This window comes from Garra rufa, chromosome 1 (genome assembly GCF_049309525.1).
Source record: "Garra rufa chromosome 1, GarRuf1.0, whole genome shotgun sequence".
In the NCBI taxonomy this organism is placed as follows: Eukaryota; Metazoa; Chordata; class Actinopteri; order Cypriniformes; family Cyprinidae; genus Garra; species Garra rufa.
In genome coordinates this window covers 24,106,885-24,126,505 of record NC_133361.1, presented here as the reverse complement: position 1 = coordinate 24,126,505, position 19,621 = coordinate 24,106,885, and the positions used below count along the sequence as shown (strand labels likewise).

At 36.8% G+C, this 19,621-nt stretch overlaps 3 protein-coding genes across 3 annotated transcripts; all 3 read left to right on the top strand.

Moving 5' to 3' along the window:
• Positions 1 to 759: 759 nt before the first annotated feature.
• LOC141332797 (C-signal-like) lies at positions 760 to 4,655 on the top strand. Its single transcript, XM_073837760.1, has 7 exons — positions 760 to 860; positions 1,986 to 2,248; positions 2,328 to 2,382; positions 2,503 to 2,690; positions 2,836 to 2,997; positions 3,098 to 3,208; positions 4,356 to 4,655. The coding sequence occupies exons 2-7, from the start codon at positions 2,102 to 2,104 to the stop codon at positions 4,467 to 4,469; spliced, it is 777 nt and encodes a 258-aa protein (XP_073693861.1). The 5' UTR covers positions 760 to 860; positions 1,986 to 2,101; the 3' UTR covers positions 4,470 to 4,655.
• Positions 4,656 to 4,804: 149 nt separating this feature from the next.
• Positions 4,805 to 8,924, top strand: LOC141332808 (C-signal-like). The gene is made up of 6 exons (XM_073837769.1): positions 4,805 to 6,517; positions 6,597 to 6,651; positions 6,772 to 6,959; positions 7,105 to 7,266; positions 7,367 to 7,477; positions 8,625 to 8,924. Exons 1-6 carry the CDS (start codon positions 6,371 to 6,373, stop codon positions 8,736 to 8,738), a joined length of 777 nt encoding a protein of 258 aa, XP_073693870.1. The 5' UTR covers positions 4,805 to 6,370; the 3' UTR covers positions 8,739 to 8,924.
• A 149-nt stretch (positions 8,925 to 9,073) lies between these two features.
• Positions 9,074 to 13,193, top strand: LOC141332817 (C-signal-like). Its single transcript, XM_073837780.1, has 6 exons — positions 9,074 to 10,786; positions 10,866 to 10,920; positions 11,041 to 11,228; positions 11,374 to 11,535; positions 11,636 to 11,746; positions 12,894 to 13,193. Exons 1-6 carry the CDS (start codon positions 10,640 to 10,642, stop codon positions 13,005 to 13,007), a joined length of 777 nt encoding a protein of 258 aa, XP_073693881.1. The 5' UTR covers positions 9,074 to 10,639; the 3' UTR covers positions 13,008 to 13,193.
• Positions 13,194 to 19,621: the final 6,428 nt, after the last annotated feature.

Sequence of the window (19,621 nt, the reverse complement as noted above, 5' to 3'; positions counted from 1 at the left end):
ATTGAATGAATAAAATAAGACGTGACGTGTATAAAATGACAAAATTAGCAAACTATAAACTGAAACAAAATAAACAGAACTTTAACAACAACACTGATATAAGAGCTATAATATCGCAATAAATGCAGGATGATATAAGAGCTCGTGGCGTAATCAGATGCGCTCTCGGCCACTGATACGAGCTCTCTGCGTTTTCTTTCAGAGTTATCATTGGCTGATAGAAAGATTAAAAAATAGCATTTATTTAAGATGTAAATAAGATCAAGACACGTCATGATCTATTCTGTCCTGCAGCGCTCAAAATTGTGGACATCATGAGCCTGTTCTCCCGTAAAATAACATCTGAATCGTTTTTTGAACTGGTTCATTTAAATGATCTATTCGAACGAATCTTTTTGTGGAAATGTATCAGACTATAACTATTAGCGAGCAAGAGGCAAATTAATGGGTGCTTCTCAAACTGAAGGCTGCATCCTTAAACTCAGACGAGTTTAGTAATGAGTCGTTTTTATTACGTTTATTTTCGTCAATCGACGTTTGATGACTTACAGCCGAAATATGCAGCTTTCATGGAATGCAGCCTTCCGTTTAAGAGGTAAGTTTTGATGAACAGAAAACGGCTCTGAATGAGGAGTCGATTCCCCATGAGAGGATCGATTCCAAACGTTGGAATCGACTCTCGATTCCCAATGCCTCGGAATCGAGGAATCGATTCTTTTTGGAATCGATTCCCAGCCCTAGGTATCAGTACACAATATAACTACAGAAGAGTCAAAAATATCGAAACTCGTTGGTCATGCTAAGCTATGCTAAAAGTGATATCGCCAGAACGGGAGAACGGATGAATGGATTTCAAAACGGTAAAATTCAACTTATTAACTCGGGGGGAGTTGGAGAATGAGCCTATTTAAAAAAAAAGGGTAGTGTTTTTTAAGCATCTGTAGGATATCATCAAACAGTGGTGACAAACACTCGTTGAATGATTTCTTACTAGAGAAAAAAATTAGTAGACTATAGTAGCCTTTGTATAGCTCAGTACATACTGACAATTGCTTCATACAATTACAGTTAATACTGATGATTACAGGCAGCATTCGCAAGTTTGTGTGGTTGATGTTGATAGGTGTTTCTAATACAAATAAAACAGCGCCAGGTGAATTGCTGTGTCACAGTTTTGGCATCTCACCAGAGGCAGTGTGAGTAGCAGATGTTCGTAGATGTTTCATAACTGTTAATATTAGAGTAAGCGTAGTCAAATCTGATTGTCTCAGATCATTTTTCTGTCCGAAAGCGTACATAGGCTATTGTAAATGATTACATTTGAACGAAGACATGATTCTCAATACTATTTCTAACACCAGACTTTGTTTACATTGTGAAGATGGCAGCTTTGATAGCACAGCTCAGACAGGTACAAGATAAACCAGGGTCCAAGCTGCAGGGCAGATCTTCACAGCCTGACTATGTGGAGCCAAAGGCTATAAAACCAAGACAAGAAACAGAAAATGTGATTTCTGCTATGCACCCCTCCCAATCGTCCCAGTTGAAGACTCTGCAGTTGTGGTTGTGCCTCACGTTTCAAATGATTAAGGCAGCAAGAAGAAGAGAAAAAAACAAGGCTCTTATTCAAAAAGCCGACAGGTTCAAAATGGACTACATTTCTCCATCATTGGAAGAAATCAGAGGAAACACCTTTGTCTTTTCTTGCATTGACTATGATAATGCACTTCTTGCTGGGGTTTTCAAAGCCACACTACACAATTTGACTTACAAAGACTTATACCATACCATGCAACAATAGAAGCGTTACTCATTACTTTTGTTTTCTATACAAGTTTTCAATGGGACTTCACCTTTATTTGAATAACCAATTACTATGTTCCACCCAGGTGTGTTATTGTTCAGTTATCAAGCAATAAGAAGCTGTCATTGTTGTATTTCGCACAAAAAAAAATGTCTGTTCATATCGTTTATCATTTTCTCAGTCACACAGCATGACACAGCACAATACATCAATGAAATATGGGCGTGTCGTTTACATGAGTTCGCATAAAAAGCACAGGTGAGGCAGACTGGATGACAGAAGCAACCTGACAGAAAAATGGCAGCAGTGAAAGCATGCAATATCTTGATCACCGGAGCCAACCGAGGCTTGGGCTTAGAAATGGTTAAGCAGTTCTCTGAGAACGCTTGTCCTAAACAGCATATTTTTGCTACATGTCGTGACCCAGATGGACCCAAGTCTGAGGTGAGTTATGAATGGCTAACACAAATAAAGGAGAAATTATAATGTGCCTTGTTTAATTATGTATTTTATCTTCCTTAAGGCATTGAGACAACTGGCAAAAAAGCATCCAAGTGTGATCACTATCATACGTCTTGGTAAATGTGCACTTCTCCTTCTTTGTGCATTTTAAATTTTCACTTTTTTTTTTGAAAAGTTTGAGATTTACCATTTCATTGCTTACTTCAGCTGCATGACATTTGTTCTTTTACTATTAGATGCTGATGATCCATCTAGTATCAAAGAGTCTGCCAAGAATGTGGGATCTCTACTGGGAAACAACGGTTTAAACCTACTTGTGAATAATGCTGCAATCGTAGCAAGAGGCACAATTCTAACCAGCAGCATTGAGGACATGAAAAACAACTTCAACACCAATGTGATAGGACCCTTATTAATCATTAGGGTAATGTAGAAAGCATTGTTCGCTATTTTAAAACAAGGATTTGTCCACTTAAGTGTTGCTCCAGTGGCCTGCTGGCTAAACATCTGGGGCTTATGTGCCACCAAGAGAATAAACTTACATATTTTTTTTCTTTTCTATAATATAGGAGTACCTACCATACCTACAAAAGGCAGCAAAAGCAAGCGGGACACCAGGCATGTCCTGTAACAAAGCAGCTGTAATCAATATCTCCACTGTGGCTGGATCCATGACCAGAATGCCTTCCATATACAGCTTTTTCCCGACATTGCCATATGGAGTGAGCAAGGTATGCTAATGTAATTCTTAGGCACTGGATAAAGCATAACTTAATTCAATACTTGTTTAAAAAAAGGCATGTATAACTCATACATCATGTTTACCTATAGGCAGGTTTTAACATGCTGACTGTGTTGGCTTCTGAAGAGTTAAAGGCGGATGAGATCCTCTGCATGGCCCTTCACCCAGGATGGGTGAAAACTGAACTGGGTGGAGACGAGGTGAGTGTTTCTTTTTAAGTCATGCTCTATTGCACCATATGCTTTCAATTTCCATAGTTTTCAAGTCATAATTCCTTCACTGTCAAACATACATTTTCGGACCACACCTACAGTGCCTTGCAAAAGTATTCAGACCCCTTCATTTTTTCACTTTGTTTTGTTGCAGCATTATGTTAAACAGCTTTAAATTACTTTTTTTCCACATCAATCTACATCTCATACACCATAATGACAAAGCACAAAACCGGTTTGTAACAACTTTGCAAATTTATTAGAAATAAAAAACTGAAAAGATCCCGTTGCATAAGTATTCATACCCTTTTCTGGGACACTCGAAATTTAGCTCAGGAGCATTTATATTGCTTCTAGATGTTACTACACGTCGAGTGGAGTTAAACTGTGGCAAATTCATTTGAATGATGAGTATGATTTAGAAAGGCACACACCTCTCAGAAAAGGTCTAACAGCTGAAAATGCATATCAGAGCAAAAATCAGTGACAGACTTGCGTTAAGGCAATGATCTAGGGAAGAGTTCAGAAAAACTGCATTGAAGGTTCACAGAAGCATGTAGCCTCCATTATCCATAATGGAAGATGATTGGAACAACTAGGACTCTAGAAAATGTCTGCCAGCCCCCATCCAAGCTGACAGATCTTCAGAGGTGAAAAGGTGAGGTAAAAAATGGCAGATAATTGCCAAATGCAGATGTGCAAAGTTTGTCACATCATACCCAAAAAGACTTGAGGCTGTAAAGGTGCTTCAACTATGTACTGAGTTAAGGGTATGAATACTTATGCAATGTACTTATTTCAGTGTTTTAATTTTAATAAATTTGTAAAATTTGCAAATCTTGTTTTTGCTTTGTCATTATTATGGTGTATAGAGTGTAAATTGATGTGGGAAAGACTAATTTAAAGCAGTTTAACATAATGCTGCAACAAAACAAAATGTGAAAAAAATGAAGGGGTATGAATATTTTTGCAAGGCACTGTATGTCCCAAAACAGTTTTCCTTTATTCACTGAGAGGGATATGACTGCAAAGGACACTGCATTGGTGTGGTTATGCCGTAATTTGCAGCTTGAAGCTATATTTATTTTAAATATTGCATGTTAGTGTGCTACATGTATGTTTTTATTTACACCAGGCACCACTTGAACCAAAAGAAAGTGTGGAGGGGATGCTGCGTGTCATTGGCAGTCTTACTGAAAAGCAACATGGTGGATTCTTGGACTACACTGGAGAAACAGTGACCTGGTAAACCAGAAGAACAAAATCTCTCCCAAAAGGGCTTATCCAGTTCCAAACTACCATATTTAGTCTGTTTGTCATAAAAGGACACGCCTAATAATTAGCAATTAATTTCAGGTGCAAATGTTTATGACAGAAACGGGACTTTTATATATATCACATAGTTTTTCATACAATAAACCACTGTGATCATGTATGCAGTGCTGTCTCTTTTTTACTGTATGTGACTGTGGTTATCAATTACACACACTTTTGAATCAAGGAGAGAAGTAAATAATAGCATCTGTTCATGTAGTGTGGCAAAAAGGTGAAAAGGAGCATTTGTAAGTGAGAAGAGACCATAAAATTTTATTAAAGCCATAAAACTAAGTTATCCTAGTTTAACTAACATAGCCATGAAGCTTTCCATTGATGTATGGTTTGTTAGGATAGAACAATATTTGACCGAGATACAACTATTTGAAAATCTAAGGGTGCAAAAAAGCTAAATATTGAGAAAATCAATTTTAAAGTTGTCCAAATGAAGTTCTTAGCAATGCAAATTCCTAATCAAACATTAAGTTTTGATATATTGATATATATCAATATTATCGAAACTCGTTGGTCATGCTAAGCTATGCTAAAAGTGATATCGCCAGAACGGGAGAACGGATGAATGGATTTCAAAACGGTAAAATTCAACTTATTAACTCGGGGGGAGTTGGAGAATGAGCCTATTTAAAAAAAAAGGGTAGTGTTTTTTAAGCATCTGTAGGATATCATCAAACAGTGGTGACAAACACTCGTTGAATGATTTCTTACTAGAGAAAAAAATTAGTAGACTATAGTAGCCTTTGTATAGCTCAGTACATACTGACAATTGCTTCATACAATTACAGTTAATACTGATGATTACAGGCAGCATTCGCAAGTTTGTGTGGTTGATGTTGATAGGTGTTTCTAATACAAATAAAACAGCGCCAGGTGAATTGCTGTGTCACAGTTTTGGCATCTCACCAGAGGCAGTGTGAGTAGCAGATGTTCGTAGATGTTTCATAACTGTTAATATTAGAGTAAGCGTAGTCAAATCTGATTGTCTCAGATCATTTTTCTGTCCGAAAGCGTACATAGGCTATTGTAAATGATTACATTTGAACGAAGACATGATTCTCAATACTATTTCTAACACCAGACTTTGTTTACATTGTGAAGATGGCAGCTTTGATAGCACAGCTCAGACAGGTACAAGATAAACCAGGGTCCAAGCTGCAGGGCAGATCTTCACAGCCTGACTATGTGGAGCCAAAGGCTATAAAACCAAGACAAGAAACAGAAAATGTGATTTCTGCTATGCACCCCTCCCAATCGTCCCAGTTGAAGACTCTGCAGTTGTGGTTGTGCCTCACGTTTCAAATGATTAAGGCAGCAAGAAGAAGAGAAAAAAACAAGGCTCTTATTCAAAAAGCCGACAGGTTCAAAATGGACTACATTTCTCCATCATTGGAAGAAATCAGAGGAAACACCTTTGTCTTTTCTTGCATTGACTATGATAATGCACTTCTTGCTGGGGTTTTCAAAGCCACACTACACAATTTGACTTACAAAGACTTATACCATACCATGCAACAATAGAAGCGTTACTCATTACTTTTGTTTTCTATACAAGTTTTCAATGGGACTTCACCTTTATTTGAATAACCAATTACTATGTTCCACCCAGGTGTGTTATTGTTCAGTTATCAAGCAATAAGAAGCTGTCATTGTTGTATTTCGCACAAAAAAAAATGTCTGTTCATATCGTTTATCATTTTCTCAGTCACACAGCATGACACAGCACAATACATCAATGAAATATGGGCGTGTCGTTTACATGAGTTCGCATAAAAAGCACAGGTGAGGCAGACTGGATGACAGAAGCAACCTGACAGAAAAATGGCAGCAGTGAAAGCATGCAATATCTTGATCACCGGAGCCAACCGAGGCTTGGGCTTAGAAATGGTTAAGCAGTTCTCTGAGAACGCTTGTCCTAAACAGCATATTTTTGCTACATGTCGTGACCCAGATGGACCCAAGTCTGAGGTGAGTTATGAATGGCTAACACAAATAAAGGAGAAATTATAATGTGCCTTGTTTAATTATGTATTTTATCTTCCTTAAGGCATTGAGACAACTGGCAAAAAAGCATCCAAGTGTGATCACTATCATACGTCTTGGTAAATGTGCACTTCTCCTTCTTTGTGCATTTTAAATTTTCACTTTTTTTTTTGAAAAGTTTGAGATTTACCATTTCATTGCTTACTTCAGCTGCATGACATTTGTTCTTTTACTATTAGATGCTGATGATCCATCTAGTATCAAAGAGTCTGCCAAGAATGTGGGATCTCTACTGGGAAACAACGGTTTAAACCTACTTGTGAATAATGCTGCAATCGTAGCAAGAGGCACAATTCTAACCAGCAGCATTGAGGACATGAAAAACAACTTCAACACCAATGTGATAGGACCCTTATTAATCATTAGGGTAATGTAGAAAGCATTGTTCGCTATTTTAAAACAAGGATTTGTCCACTTAAGTGTTGCTCCAGTGGCCTGCTGGCTAAACATCTGGGGCTTATGTGCCACCAAGAGAATAAACTTACATATTTTTTTTCTTTTCTATAATATAGGAGTACCTACCATACCTACAAAAGGCAGCAAAAGCAAGCGGGACACCAGGCATGTCCTGTAACAAAGCAGCTGTAATCAATATCTCCACTGTGGCTGGATCCATGACCAGAATGCCTTCCATATACAGCTTTTTCCCGACATTGCCATATGGAGTGAGCAAGGTATGCTAATGTAATTCTTAGGCACTGGATAAAGCATAACTTAATTCAATACTTGTTTAAAAAAAGGCATGTATAACTCATACATCATGTTTACCTATAGGCAGGTTTTAACATGCTGACTGTGTTGGCTTCTGAAGAGTTAAAGGCGGATGAGATCCTCTGCATGGCCCTTCACCCAGGATGGGTGAAAACTGAACTGGGTGGAGACGAGGTGAGTGTTTCTTTTTAAGTCATGCTCTATTGCACCATATGCTTTCAATTTCCATAGTTTTCAAGTCATAATTCCTTCACTGTCAAACATACATTTTCGGACCACACCTACAGTGCCTTGCAAAAGTATTCAGACCCCTTCATTTTTTCACTTTGTTTTGTTGCAGCATTATGTTAAACAGCTTTAAATTACTTTTTTTCCACATCAATCTACATCTCATACACCATAATGACAAAGCACAAAACCGGTTTGTAACAACTTTGCAAATTTATTAGAAATAAAAAACTGAAAAGATCCCGTTGCATAAGTATTCATACCCTTTTCTGGGACACTCGAAATTTAGCTCAGGAGCATTTATATTGCTTCTAGATGTTACTACACGTCGAGTGGAGTTAAACTGTGGCAAATTCATTTGAATGATGAGTATGATTTAGAAAGGCACACACCTCTCAGAAAAGGTCTAACAGCTGAAAATGCATATCAGAGCAAAAATCAGTGACAGACTTGCGTTAAGGCAATGATCTAGGGAAGAGTTCAGAAAAACTGCATTGAAGGTTCACAGAAGCATGTAGCCTCCATTATCCATAATGGAAGATGATTGGAACAACTAGGACTCTAGAAAATGTCTGCCAGCCCCCATCCAAGCTGACAGATCTTCAGAGGTGAAAAGGTGAGGTAAAAAATGGCAGATAATTGCCAAATGCAGATGTGCAAAGTTTGTCACATCATACCCAAAAAGACTTGAGGCTGTAAAGGTGCTTCAACTATGTACTGAGTTAAGGGTATGAATACTTATGCAATGTACTTATTTCAGTGTTTTAATTTTAATAAATTTGTAAAATTTGCAAATCTTGTTTTTGCTTTGTCATTATTATGGTGTATAGAGTGTAAATTGATGTGGGAAAGACTAATTTAAAGCAGTTTAACATAATGCTGCAACAAAACAAAATGTGAAAAAAATGAAGGGGTATGAATATTTTTGCAAGGCACTGTATGTCCCAAAACAGTTTTCCTTTATTCACTGAGAGGGATATGACTGCAAAGGACACTGCATTGGTGTGGTTATGCCGTAATTTGCAGCTTGAAGCTATATTTATTTTAAATATTGCATGTTAGTGTGCTACATGTATGTTTTTATTTACACCAGGCACCACTTGAACCAAAAGAAAGTGTGGAGGGGATGCTGCGTGTCATTGGCAGTCTTACTGAAAAGCAACATGGTGGATTCTTGGACTACACTGGAGAAACAGTGACCTGGTAAACCAGAAGAACAAAATCTCTCCCAAAAGGGCTTATCCAGTTCCAAACTACCATATTTAGTCTGTTTGTCATAAAAGGACACGCCTAATAATTAGCAATTAATTTCAGGTGCAAATGTTTATGACAGAAACGGGACTTTTATATATATCACATAGTTTTTCATACAATAAACCACTGTGATCATGTATGCAGTGCTGTCTCTTTTTTACTGTATGTGACTGTGGTTATCAATTACACACACTTTTGAATCAAGGAGAGAAGTAAATAATAGCATCTGTTCATGTAGTGTGGCAAAAAGGTGAAAAGGAGCATTTGTAAGTGAGAAGAGACCATAAAATTTTATTAAAGCCATAAAACTAAGTTATCCTAGTTTAACTAACATAGCCATGAAGCTTTCCATTGATGTATGGTTTGTTAGGATAGAACAATATTTGACCGAGATACAACTATTTGAAAATCTAAGGGTGCAAAAAAGCTAAATATTGAGAAAATCAATTTTAAAGTTGTCCAAATGAAGTTCTTAGCAATGCAAATTCCTAATCAAACATTAAGTTTTGATATATTGATATATATCAATATTATCGAAACTCGTTGGTCATGCTAAGCTATGCTAAAAGTGATATCGCCAGAACGGGAGAACGGATGAATGGATTTCAAAACGGTAAAATTCAACTTATTAACTCGGGGGGAGTTGGAGAATGAGCCTATTTAAAAAAAAAGGGTAGTGTTTTTTAAGCATCTGTAGGATATCATCAAACAGTGGTGACAAACACTCGTTGAATGATTTCTTACTAGAGAAAAAAATTAGTAGACTATAGTAGCCTTTGTATAGCTCAGTACATACTGACAATTGCTTCATACAATTACAGTTAATACTGATGATTACAGGCAGCATTCGCAAGTTTGTGTGGTTGATGTTGATAGGTGTTTCTAATACAAATAAAACAGCGCCAGGTGAATTGCTGTGTCACAGTTTTGGCATCTCACCAGAGGCAGTGTGAGTAGCAGATGTTCGTAGATGTTTCATAACTGTTAATATTAGAGTAAGCGTAGTCAAATCTGATTGTCTCAGATCATTTTTCTGTCCGAAAGCGTACATAGGCTATTGTAAATGATTACATTTGAACGAAGACATGATTCTCAATACTATTTCTAACACCAGACTTTGTTTACATTGTGAAGATGGCAGCTTTGATAGCACAGCTCAGACAGGTACAAGATAAACCAGGGTCCAAGCTGCAGGGCAGATCTTCACAGCCTGACTATGTGGAGCCAAAGGCTATAAAACCAAGACAAGAAACAGAAAATGTGATTTCTGCTATGCACCCCTCCCAATCGTCCCAGTTGAAGACTCTGCAGTTGTGGTTGTGCCTCACGTTTCAAATGATTAAGGCAGCAAGAAGAAGAGAAAAAAACAAGGCTCTTATTCAAAAAGCCGACAGGTTCAAAATGGACTACATTTCTCCATCATTGGAAGAAATCAGAGGAAACACCTTTGTCTTTTCTTGCATTGACTATGATAATGCACTTCTTGCTGGGGTTTTCAAAGCCACACTACACAATTTGACTTACAAAGACTTATACCATACCATGCAACAATAGAAGCGTTACTCATTACTTTTGTTTTCTATACAAGTTTTCAATGGGACTTCACCTTTATTTGAATAACCAATTACTATGTTCCACCCAGGTGTGTTATTGTTCAGTTATCAAGCAATAAGAAGCTGTCATTGTTGTATTTCGCACAAAAAAAAATGTCTGTTCATATCGTTTATCATTTTCTCAGTCACACAGCATGACACAGCACAATACATCAATGAAATATGGGCGTGTCGTTTACATGAGTTCGCATAAAAAGCACAGGTGAGGCAGACTGGATGACAGAAGCAACCTGACAGAAAAATGGCAGCAGTGAAAGCATGCAATATCTTGATCACCGGAGCCAACCGAGGCTTGGGCTTAGAAATGGTTAAGCAGTTCTCTGAGAACGCTTGTCCTAAACAGCATATTTTTGCTACATGTCGTGACCCAGATGGACCCAAGTCTGAGGTGAGTTATGAATGGCTAACACAAATAAAGGAGAAATTATAATGTGCCTTGTTTAATTATGTATTTTATCTTCCTTAAGGCATTGAGACAACTGGCAAAAAAGCATCCAAGTGTGATCACTATCATACGTCTTGGTAAATGTGCACTTCTCCTTCTTTGTGCATTTTAAATTTTCACTTTTTTTTTTGAAAAGTTTGAGATTTACCATTTCATTGCTTACTTCAGCTGCATGACATTTGTTCTTTTACTATTAGATGCTGATGATCCATCTAGTATCAAAGAGTCTGCCAAGAATGTGGGATCTCTACTGGGAAACAACGGTTTAAACCTACTTGTGAATAATGCTGCAATCGTAGCAAGAGGCACAATTCTAACCAGCAGCATTGAGGACATGAAAAACAACTTCAACACCAATGTGATAGGACCCTTATTAATCATTAGGGTAATGTAGAAAGCATTGTTCGCTATTTTAAAACAAGGATTTGTCCACTTAAGTGTTGCTCCAGTGGCCTGCTGGCTAAACATCTGGGGCTTATGTGCCACCAAGAGAATAAACTTACATATTTTTTTTCTTTTCTATAATATAGGAGTACCTACCATACCTACAAAAGGCAGCAAAAGCAAGCGGGACACCAGGCATGTCCTGTAACAAAGCAGCTGTAATCAATATCTCCACTGTGGCTGGATCCATGACCAGAATGCCTTCCATATACAGCTTTTTCCCGACATTGCCATATGGAGTGAGCAAGGTATGCTAATGTAATTCTTAGGCACTGGATAAAGCATAACTTAATTCAATACTTGTTTAAAAAAAGGCATGTATAACTCATACATCATGTTTACCTATAGGCAGGTTTTAACATGCTGACTGTGTTGGCTTCTGAAGAGTTAAAGGCGGATGAGATCCTCTGCATGGCCCTTCACCCAGGATGGGTGAAAACTGAACTGGGTGGAGACGAGGTGAGTGTTTCTTTTTAAGTCATGCTCTATTGCACCATATGCTTTCAATTTCCATAGTTTTCAAGTCATAATTCCTTCACTGTCAAACATACATTTTCGGACCACACCTACAGTGCCTTGCAAAAGTATTCAGACCCCTTCATTTTTTCACTTTGTTTTGTTGCAGCATTATGTTAAACAGCTTTAAATTACTTTTTTTCCACATCAATCTACATCTCATACACCATAATGACAAAGCACAAAACCGGTTTGTAACAACTTTGCAAATTTATTAGAAATAAAAAACTGAAAAGATCCCGTTGCATAAGTATTCATACCCTTTTCTGGGACACTCGAAATTTAGCTCAGGAGCATTTATATTGCTTCTAGATGTTACTACACGTCGAGTGGAGTTAAACTGTGGCAAATTCATTTGAATGATGAGTATGATTTAGAAAGGCACACACCTCTCAGAAAAGGTCTAACAGCTGAAAATGCATATCAGAGCAAAAATCAGTGACAGACTTGCGTTAAGGCAATGATCTAGGGAAGAGTTCAGAAAAACTGCATTGAAGGTTCACAGAAGCATGTAGCCTCCATTATCCATAATGGAAGATGATTGGAACAACTAGGACTCTAGAAAATGTCTGCCAGCCCCCATCCAAGCTGACAGATCTTCAGAGGTGAAAAGGTGAGGTAAAAAATGGCAGATAATTGCCAAATGCAGATGTGCAAAGTTTGTCACATCATACCCAAAAAGACTTGAGGCTGTAAAGGTGCTTCAACTATGTACTGAGTTAAGGGTATGAATACTTATGCAATGTACTTATTTCAGTGTTTTAATTTTAATAAATTTGTAAAATTTGCAAATCTTGTTTTTGCTTTGTCATTATTATGGTGTATAGAGTGTAAATTGATGTGGGAAAGACTAATTTAAAGCAGTTTAACATAATGCTGCAACAAAACAAAATGTGAAAAAAATGAAGGGGTATGAATATTTTTGCAAGGCACTGTATGTCCCAAAACAGTTTTCCTTTATTCACTGAGAGGGATATGACTGCAAAGGACACTGCATTGGTGTGGTTATGCCGTAATTTGCAGCTTGAAGCTATATTTATTTTAAATATTGCATGTTAGTGTGCTACATGTATGTTTTTATTTACACCAGGCACCACTTGAACCAAAAGAAAGTGTGGAGGGGATGCTGCGTGTCATTGGCAGTCTTACTGAAAAGCAACATGGTGGATTCTTGGACTACACTGGAGAAACAGTGACCTGGTAAACCAGAAGAACAAAATCTCTCCCAAAAGGGCTTATCCAGTTCCAAACTACCATATTTAGTCTGTTTGTCATAAAAGGACACGCCTAATAATTAGCAATTAATTTCAGGTGCAAATGTTTATGACAGAAACGGGACTTTTATATATATCACATAGTTTTTCATACAATAAACCACTGTGATCATGTATGCAGTGCTGTCTCTTTTTTACTGTATGTGACTGTGGTTATCAATTACACACACTTTTGAATCAAGGAGAGAAGTAAATAATAGCATCTGTTCATGTAGTGTGGCAAAAAGGTGAAAAGGAGCATTTGTAAGTGAGAAGAGACCATAAAATTTTATTAAAGCCATAAAACTAAGTTATCCTAGTTTAACTAACATAGCCATGAAGCTTTCCATTGATGTATGGTTTGTTAGGATAGAACAATATTTGACCGAGATACAACTATTTGAAAATCTAAGGGTGCAAAAAAGCTAAATATTGAGAAAATCAATTTTAAAGTTGTCCAAATGAAGTTCTTAGCAATGCAAATTCCTAATCAAACATTAAGTTTTGATATATTGATATAGTAGTAACTTTCCAAAATATTCCCATGATCTTTACTTAATATCCCAATGATTTTTGCCATAGAAGAAAAAACGATAATTTTGACAAATACAATGTATTGTTGGCTTTTGCTACAAATATACCCATGCTACTTAAGGGTCCAAGGTCACAAATAATAACAGATATTCAGCTGTCAATAAATGTAGATTTGGATATAACTGAATGAATTAACTTAAAATAAACACATTAGTGATGGAATCAAAATTGATGTGTTTAGCTATTAGTATGAATATGTTAGTCTTATATGTAAGAATTAAAATTCGCATTTAGAAGATTTAAGCATTCAAAAATTAGTATCTCACCTCCGCCAATATAAATCAGCGATTCTGATGACGCCACCCTGCACTTCAGCTTCTTATCAAAATACTGTCCAATTTTCTCTTTGTATCAATGTTTATTTACTTTTAACGTGTATATGTTTTTGTTTGTCATCAATGTTTAAGTTAAATTATTGGTCATTATTTTATGGATTTGTATGTGATCCCTTGGCTTTGTTCTTTTTGTATTATCTGTTGAAGCATTAATACAAAAAGGGAGAAAAAAAAACCATACTGTCCAATCAAATACTCTCTTGATCCTGAAATGTCCCGTCCCCTACATTATAAATAGACGCTGACGCTGCGGCTGTAATAGGTCACTTCTTCATAGGATTAGAATTTTCTATATGGTGAACATAATGCACTGTTTAAAGGCGTTATATCAGTATGTAGTGTAAATGCTTTCCACTGGGGCAAAACAAGTTATTTATTGTATTAGATTAGGCGAACCACCGCAGCATTCACACTCTGCTCCGGTTCGGTACCACAGCACAAACGGATTATATGCGCGAGTCCGCGCAGACCACAAAAGGTATCGGACCCATTTCTACACAGAATTCTTCACATAATGCTAATTTTATAGCGATATGGACATGATTATGAGGAGAAACGGTTACACTGACAAGTAGAAGAGTGTTGCCAGCACTTTTCAAACCCATCCTCAGCATTGTTTTACGTTAGTAACAGTTTTATATTGAATCCAAAGGGGTAATCTATTAGACTGTGGCTGTACTAAGCTAAAATCTGAGCTCTGGGGAAGCTATGATAGGGTGATCATACGTCCTCTTTTACCCGGACATGTCCTCCTTTTTGGCTATAAAATTATGTCCGGGGGGATTTTGTAAAATATAATAAAAAGTCCGATTTTTTTTTTTTTTTTTTTTTTTTTTACCTCGTTTCACTGACCGTCATTAAAAGATAACATTTTCTAATATAGTATTTATATTACAGTTAGTGTAAAATTAAAGTTAGTTAAATACATTTGAATGTGTATTTGGACATGATCAAACACTCATTTTTTTTTAAATAAACATTTATTTTTTTATGTGTTTCGATTTAACAATTTAATGTTAAATAAAAAAAGTAATTCACTCGTGTTATTTTATGATATTCAAATATACAACATAAGTGAATATTATAAAGGGAAAGCAAATGTGGCATTTAACATAACAGAAAAGATGAAAATAGTGTTTAAAGGCAAGGCAACCAATTGCATTCAGCATACATTTACAAGTCAAGCCCATCCTGGGGAGGGTGTCCTCTTTTTGGATTCTCAGAATATGGTCACCCTAAGCTATGATATCAACTAAACCCTACTGGCTATTTTACAAAGAGGCTGGTCCCTCCCTGTCTTTCTATTTTAGTTTAAATTAAGTCAACAGCAACACATTGATTTGAATAATGCTGCGTGTTTCTGCGTGTTCACTTAAGTGGACCTTCAGGATAAGATGTTTTGCAGTGAAAATGTTGTGACCACCACGGCTTAGCATCTTTCCATCTTTCACTCAATTGAATCTTTGTTGACCTGACTAATAATAAATTGTACATATGTTAACTAGCAGGGGCTAGATTAAAAAAAAAAACCCTTCTGCAGGAAACCTTCTGCCTCCATTGGATACCTTCGTTGGACCAACTGGGTCAACCTTACAGTGCAAAAGAATATTTTGTTCAGGCAGGCTTCTAGTAACAATAACTCTGATTGTGGCCAATTTAACTCTCTCAAGAACACAACTGAAAAAATACAACATTGCAAATCAAACTAAACAACTATCAGGAGTGTACTTCTGTAGTGTGTACACCAATCAGAAAAACTTGCATCAGTTCATGTTTGGGGTAAATTTTTATTGAGGACATTTGAAATGTTGAATTTTGGTTTCTAATCAGATCCTATTAGGAAAAGTCATAACATTTAAGCTTGAGGATTCCATGTTAAGAATGTTTTTCATTAAACTGATCCTGGAGTCTCTCAGAACTCAAACAGAGTCACAAAAGCACATTGTTGGTCTCTGTTGTACAATGTTATATTCTATTTAAATTGTATGTTATTCTCTATGGTCACCAGGCAGCTGTTGGCACCAGAGAATGTGTGGATGTTGCATGTCATTGGCAGCCTTACTGAGAAGTAGCATGGTGGATTCTTGAACTACACTGAAAAACTTTTCGCTGGTAAAATCAGAAGAACAAAGTCTCCCATCAGGAAGGTCACTGAAGGTAAAACATCACTAAAAATGAACATGATCAATCAATACAGCAATGCAGTGTAATTCCTCTGTGTCTACTGAAATTCACTATTTGTCATTTAAAATAATCCAGTGACACCATAAATATTTAGTATTTAATTTAAGTGGTTTCTGGCAGCATTACTTACTATTCTGATTTGACATTTTGTTACATATCAATCACATTTAAATATGTATATATATGTATATATAATTTATATAAGTTTGTAGACAACATATTGTTGATAAAACTCTACAACATACACTACAGCCAAAAGTCTGGACACACTTACAACTATTTCTGTTTTTCATTCGCTTAATTTTTTAGCTGTTTTGCAGAAATTGTAAATTTACTGTATAAAATACATTTGAAAATAATACAAAATACATTAAAGTACTTTAAAGTACTGTGATTTACAAAATTATTCATTCTGTGCCAATTTTTTTTCTTCCAAATGTACTGGCAAAAGCAGCAAATGTCCAGCATGAACTTCTTTAATACTTAAATAAAAAATATATAAATAAAAACATCATATGAAGCTAAGAAAACCACTGTCTATGATTACTGAAACTGTCTGTTATTATGGTTATGTATTGTATTGCATCAAATCATTATGTTATATTTATCAAGTGTTGCAAGTATCCCTACTCTGCCCTAAATGTTTTGAATATATAAATCAATGTAGGTGGTAGGGATGGGCATTTCTGATCATATTTCATTTCGAGTAATCCACGGGTTTGAAATATGAGTACTCGATTAATCGGGGGGTAGAGTTTAAGCAAGGGGTGGGGCGTTTGTGTCACAGTATACAGTAAACATTTAAAAGAAATAACAGCATGAGGTGGAGGTGGAGGTGAAGCTGAAGCGCTTTTTCTACATGACGCATTGTATATAAAATTAATCACATAGCCTAGATACATAAATATGTAAATGTTATATTACAAATTGTATTTATCTACACAAAATTCATGTGAGCTTGAACTAAGTGCCAATCATAAAGTAGTGGATGCGCTTCTCCCGTTACTTTAAAACCACGGCAACTGAAGCCCTGTGCACTTTAGAAGCCATTTTCGCTCTGTGCTCCGGTCTTGTCTCTAGACCGCAACTTCTCACAGCCGTAACCAATCAAATATCAGACTACTGCCCAAATACCAGTATAACCAATCAGAAAGAATGAAAGTAGTTAAATTTTTAAAAATGCATTTTTAGAGCCAATCGATCGTCATTTTCATGCTCGATCATCGCTGATGGGTTCGAGTAATCGATTAATCGAGTACTCGTGCACATCCCTAATAGGTAGTTTGAAATGGAAATCAGTACATCAAAAATAAATATTGGTGTATAGACGGTTTCAACGGCAACAACATAAACAAACGTTACTGCGCATGCGCGCTTTTGTGGCCCAAACTTAACTTCCGGTAGACATCCAAATAGAATCAATAACAACAGCTAAATCCTTCTAGAGTAGATTATTTTTTTAATAACAAGACTGATTTATTAAAAATGCAAACTCATCCTCTGCCAGCAGGAGGTGCTTTAAGCACGAGAAACGAGGTTTCCCCGGTAATGGCTATAGACAAAGCAGCTCTTAATTTAAAAACGCTGCCTTATGCAGGATGAAATGAAAATGACATTTTCTAAAAACACCCACGCCTCGGTTTGATTTTTAAACGTGCATCACGTTTATTCAACGAAGTCTATTGGAAAATCAGTCGGTTTTTATATCGTGGCAGGTCGCCACAAATAAATAAATGTTTGGGAAACACATACCACAGCACAATAACCTGAGACCAACTTCATTACTCATTATTAGCTGCGTTTGTAGCCCGCGACACGAACCAGACAGATAAACAAACACAGACCGGAAGTTAACTTAGGTCCAGGCGCGTGCGCCCGATGAAACCGTCTATAGTCTCTATACACTGTTCATTTAGAGGCGAAGACCTTTGACCCTCATAACACAAGTTAGATTTAAGTGTAAAGAAACCTCTTATGGAAAGTGATACACATTTGACGTCAATAACAATCTCCAACGTGTCCTCAACTGTCAAGTTTAACGGAGTAGTCCACTTTCAGCTTCAAAGTCATCCGACATCGTTGTACTTTATGTTGTACTTTGTTACTAAAGAGTATTTGATTGTGTTGCACTTCTCTCTTCTCAAGTTCGCTTTGTAAACACTGGGTCTGTAGTTTCGCATACGTCACGCGTGACCTTTCGACGTGAGTACGTAAAGTCGGGAACGCGCACTACAAGCCCTAGTGCTGGACGAGTTTCAGTGCTTAAAAGGTATGTAAAAATATATTTTTCTAAGAAAATGACCGAACGTTTCGGTAGACAAGACCCTTCTTCGTTGGCTGGGATCGTTTAAAGCCATTTGAAGCTGCATTTAAACTGCATTTAAACGGCATTTTGAAGATTAAAAAATCAGGGCACCATTTAAGTCCATTATATGGAGAAATTTACAGAAATGTTTATCTCAAAAAACATAATTTCGTGACAACTGAAGAAAAAAAGACATAAACATCTTGGATGACAAGGGGGTGAGTAAATTATTTGTAAATTGTTGTTCTGAAAGTGAACTACTCCTTTAACAATATTTGAGTCAGAATTCTGCTTGGGCATGAGGAGGGCCCTGGTCTAGTCCACAATATAGTCTTGTCAGTTATATATATAAAATGCAATATAGTCGTGTCTATAACTGCAAACAATGCAGCGCTTCACTTGAAACGAGGTCGCCATCATGAGGCTGATGACGGTACTGCTGTTGCTCATGGTTTGTACACAGATGTACAGATGTTTTATTAGAACACCAGGCAATTACGTTTTGAGGGTACGTGTTAGGCCAATACTTTTCTTTTGTTTTATGTATGACCATTTACAGGCTGCTGCATCTTTATTTCAAGCTACATTCCATCAGGCAGTCACTAATCAACAGCGTTCCTTGACTCTGCATCTGTTGTTTATATGAGCTATATTTTCCTCTAAAGACAGATGGCGTCAGGGCTCGAAGAGGGGTTTATGCAACATAATACAACATAAACAGTCTAAAAGGTCCGTTTGGATTATCCAAAATAAAAGTGGAGCGCGCTGTCCTCGCGTTGAGTTCTTAGGGAATGAATGTGAGGGAATGAAGAATAGGTACAGTTAAGGGTAGGAGGCTTTGCTCTCTCCATTGGTGATGGGATATACTGAATTTAAACTAAACTTTATTAAAACCATTTCGTTAATTTGAGAAGAACAATTGAGATTGTTACAGCTAAACCCCTGATACGTACGCAATTCATATTCTGGAACATTGAACAAATATGACTGCTTCAACACTCATTTGGGTTTCTTGTCCAAGTCCTTTGTTCTTTTTTCACAGGACTGGCACATAGGCTATTTATAGTAAACAATTAATTAGTTCAACTCCATGAACGAAAGGATGTTACGCGCTTGTAGTCATAAATTAACTCTCACTCTCCTCTCC